The 4,322-nt window shown below is 35.8% G+C and overlaps 1 protein-coding gene across 1 annotated transcript in view; it reads right to left on the bottom strand.

Annotated features, from left to right (window-relative positions):
* LOC107833113 (macrophage mannose receptor 1-like) overlaps positions 1-4,322 on the bottom strand; it is a 43,457-nt gene that overhangs the window by 27,729 nt on the left and 11,406 nt on the right. The window contains exons 5-6 of the mRNA XM_016661499.1: positions 2,933-2,944; positions 2,769-2,853 (exon numbers count right to left, since the gene is read on the bottom strand). Of these exons, the coding sequence (XP_016516985.1) occupies positions 2,770-2,853; positions 2,933-2,944 (96 nt within the window). The 3' untranslated portion in view covers position 2,769. The remainder of the gene's footprint in view (positions 1-2,768; positions 2,854-2,932; positions 2,945-4,322) is intronic.

The raw sequence follows: 4,322 nt of genomic DNA, 5'->3' as shown, positions 1-4,322 counted from the left end.
GGATTAAATGTTGCAGCAAGATCTAGAGAAACTCATCCATGTATTTAACTTTAGTTACATTTATTAGTGTCTTCACAAGTTTGCACTACAAACTTCCAGAAAACTGCAGAAGAGTTGAAGCACTGAGTTACTTAGAGTTAACTTTGACTTGTAGTAAGTGGAACGTTTGTCGCCATCTTTGATATGAATTGATGATGTTGATGATGGCATCTGACCAGATGTAATGTTTATTGTTTGTTCAATAATCGGTGACTATGTGATGTTTTTATCCTGTAAAGCTTTGAACTAAACCAGAACCAAACGAGGAGAAGCAGCATTCAGCTTCTGTGCACCACAAATTTGGAACAAACTTCCAGAAAACTGTAAAACAGCTGAATCACTGAGTGCCTTTAAATCTCGACTTAAAACCCACCTGTTCAGAGTTGCTTATGGCTAAACAAGGGTTAGAGTCCCAGTTGAAGGCCTTTCAACTAAAGTCTTTAGGGTTAGAAAAGGGGTGCGGGTTTTATTTTATTTTTTTATTGTTTATTCATTGTTACATGACTCTGCATTTTTGTTTTTAATGATGTAAAGCACTATGAAATGTCTTTCTGCTGAAATGTGCGATACAAATAAAATTTGATTGATTGATCTGCACTGTTGCTTAAATGTGTTTTACAGATGAACTTAAATCAACTTGATTTGACATAACCTGAAAAAACAAGCAGTTATATTGGACGTTTTTTTCTTTTTTCTTTGCTCAAGTCAGTGTGGATCACCTAACATTTTATTACTTAGACTTGCAAATACATATAAATATACACAGGACTAATAGAATGGAAGATTAGTGCACAGGAAAACCGTATCTATTTGTGTTTTTATAATCATTTGTTTAAGCAAAATTACCTTACAGGACAATTTTGCTATAGTTTGTTACTGAAAAACAACCCATTTCTAGTTGACACCAGTGATATTAGTGCTGTAGATGCTAAAACATTTGGTTTATGTCTGGATTTTATTGACCAAAGTTCAGTCAGACTTTTACTTCTCAGTTCTGGAAAACATGTTCCAGAAAAAAACTACAGGAGTTTTGGATCAAATGCAAAAACAGCGGAAAGAGCAGTGATTCGGGGAGATTAAACCTCGGAGGAATGTACAAATGAAGCTTACGATATTTTCATATGCAAAGTTTGACTTTGGTGAAAATCTTTCCCTTGTTTTTTCAATGTTGACATATCTTACAATGACAGAAATCTCTCCTGAAAGTGTGGATTAATTATGTCAAACGTATAAAAATAATAAAGGTTACTTACTGTTCTTCCTTGAACAGATTAGGATAGGTCTGTGGGCATTAAATGTCATTTTCCTTACATGTTTGTGCACAAAATCATTCTTATGAGATTTTAGTCTGGTTAGCTGGCCAATCGCTCTAGAACTCAGATAGGTTGCTAGGTAACGGCAGTGGGCTTTGCTGTGGTTGCTAGGTAACGGCACAAAACCATCTTGAGGTCAGAAGTTCAAATTCAAAAACACTTTATTCATCCCAAAAGGAAATTAAATGTTGCTGTAATTCAGATTAATATTATGAAGTTTGAAAACACATGAATCTTAAAAACTATCGGTATCAATGTCGGAATCGGTGATACCGCCCCAGTATTTACTTTGTATCGGATCAACACCGAAATAGACGGCATCACTGACATCATCTTGTTTGTTGAAATAAGTTTGACAGCAAAATCAATGTGGGAGTACAAAGGATTTTCAAATTGCCACAGAGAAAATGTTTTGAGTGAATGAAAGTTTGAGTTTTAAGTTGCTGCTTCCTAATTAAATTATGTCATATATTAGCTTACAGATATCATTTGGCTTTTAAGTTATTTTCAAAACTCACTGTAAAATGGAATAAGTAAAAAAAAACTAATTTATAATTTCAACAAGAAGCTAACATAAGTTTAGATTAAGTTACCAGATTTATATTATACATATTTGTCTTTAAATTCTAATGTAAGCTAATAATTATGACAAAAAATCCTCAGAATTCAGAAGTATTTTATTCATCCCAAAATAAAATTCAATAATTGTAATATCAGAATATGTTCAAAGAGTCATTATGGATGGTGATACTGTGGATGGGAAGGATCTCCAGCAGCAGTCAATCTTGCAACAAATCCAAACAGAGCTCTGACTGAAGACTGCTGCTCTATGGTGGTGTTGTGGCTCCCACGACTTTCTAAAGGTTCAATAGTGAAGCAGCACAGACAATATTCCACATTAACATGTCCTGGATGACACCACTGCTTGGCAAGCACTGCTAATCTGCCTCATTTGCCTTTGCTGCGCCTCCACATGCAAAAAAATCCAGCAGGGGGGATTTACTATGTACATTTGAAACTAGATGTTTAAACATACTGGAAAAAGTACATGTTTTTAATAAACTTTTCCTGTTTAAGCTCAGTTAGGGTTACCAAAGTGATTTCTTTTGTTGATGAAATGATGAAATGATGAAATGATCTTTTTAAAAACCTATCTCTAACCCAAAACGTCAAACCTGGGCTGAAATATTCAGACTGAATACATTTTATGATTTATTACATCTGGTGAAAAATATTGCTCTACATATTTAATGTTTTTCTGTCTGCATTTGAGCACAAAACAAATGCAAAACCAATGTTTTTGTTCATATATTTGATAACATGATACAATTGTTTTGTTTTGGACTCAGAAAACAAAACAACCATGAATTTGCACAAAACATCATTAAGCAGCTGTGTTGTAGTGAAGTTCTGTGCATTAACTTTTGTTCTTTTTCTTTGGCAGAATTTTCCATTGCATCTTGAAATCTATCCATCCCTGAGTTGTCAGCAGCGCACCAAGCTTGGGAAGAATAAAACAACAGTTGTTACTCATTTAAAGTAAAAGAGATAAAAGCAAGGTCAGAATCTGTTGTCGGTACCTGCTGCAGAAGCTGAGCGTTGACGGCTGGGTCAGTCAGATCAGAATCCGTGGCAGCTGTCATTCTGACAGTGGCAGCCATCTTAAACACTAAACAGAAAAGTAATTTATGTCATAAAATGAGATATTTCGATTACATGCTCCTGAATTTCTAATTTAGTAGTTACCTTGTTGGCAGATAAAAGGTCTTTTGTTCCTACATTCATCGTTGGCCCACTGGTGAGCAGGATCCTGAACAAAACGGAGCTGATTACTGGGGTAGTTGTTTATGGTGGTGGAACTCGTTGAGGAAGGAAGCTGGGCTTTTGTCGGACCAATGCCACGGCACCCGGTACAGACCAATCCAAACTTTGTCATTTTGAATCACTGCTGTGATTGCTGAGCTTCCTGCCTCGATCTCGATCATTGCCAAGTCGGTGTGGTGCATTCTGCGGTACGTTTGAGCTGCACTCCATGTGCTCACAGTTGTACACATATATCGTTTCACAATTTGTTCTGTAACTGCATAAAAACAAAGGTTGAGCTTGTTATAGGTGTACATTAAAGGCAACCTATTATGCTTCCTTGAACAGCTTGGGATAAGTCTATGGGCCATTCAAAACATGTTTCCGAATTAGATGTTTTAGGGCTCTGTCACTTTAAATCCAAATAAACAGCTGCTGTCCACGCAATTATACAACTGCATGTCTTCGAAAAGCAGAAGTGGAGCCTCCTTCATCACCAGAAAGAATGCAGCAAGAGGTTTTTGAATAGTAAGTCAACAACAAAACACTTCTCTTTTCCAGCAGCCATTGTACAACACATATAGCAGTAAAACCAGCTGACTAAACCTGCTGGAGCTCAGCTTGGGTTGCTAGGTAACAGTGTAGTTGCTGTTGATTGTGACTCAACACACTGCAAAAACACAAAATCTTGCTAAGTATTTTGGTCTTTTCTTGTACAAATATTTTGCTAAACTTGAAATAAAACTAACTCACCAGTAACTTTTCAGCAAGAAACAGGAGTTTATTTTAAGTCAGTACTTCCTAAATATTGATGAAAAAGTATTTGCTACACTGGCAGATTATTTCACTTCAAGTGTCACACACACATCTCCTTTCCTTCTATAAAGTTTGGCTCACCAGAGCCCCACAACTGGTAACCAGTTTTAAGGTTAGTTAAGGTAATTATATTTATATAGCACATTTTCAGCAACAAGGCAATTCAAAGTGCTTTACATGAGTTAAAAGGAAATACAAACAAAATAAACCAAAGGAAAGAAAAAAAGGAAAGAAAACGAATCTAATGTTGTTCTAAAGTATGTAAGCTAAGTGCTCCTGTTCAGGGTTGCTAAGTATCTAATACCATTTCTAAATAGTGAGCACTCTACAGTTTCTGATAAAATAAGCTAA

The sequence above is a fragment of the Poecilia formosa genome, unplaced genomic scaffold, assembly GCF_000485575.1.
Source record: "Poecilia formosa unplaced genomic scaffold, Poecilia_formosa-5.1.2 Scaffold331, whole genome shotgun sequence".
Taxonomy (NCBI): Eukaryota; Metazoa; Chordata; class Actinopteri; order Cyprinodontiformes; family Poeciliidae; genus Poecilia; species Poecilia formosa.
Note: the sequence above shows the minus strand (reverse complement) of the source record. Positions and strands in the feature narration are given on the sequence as shown.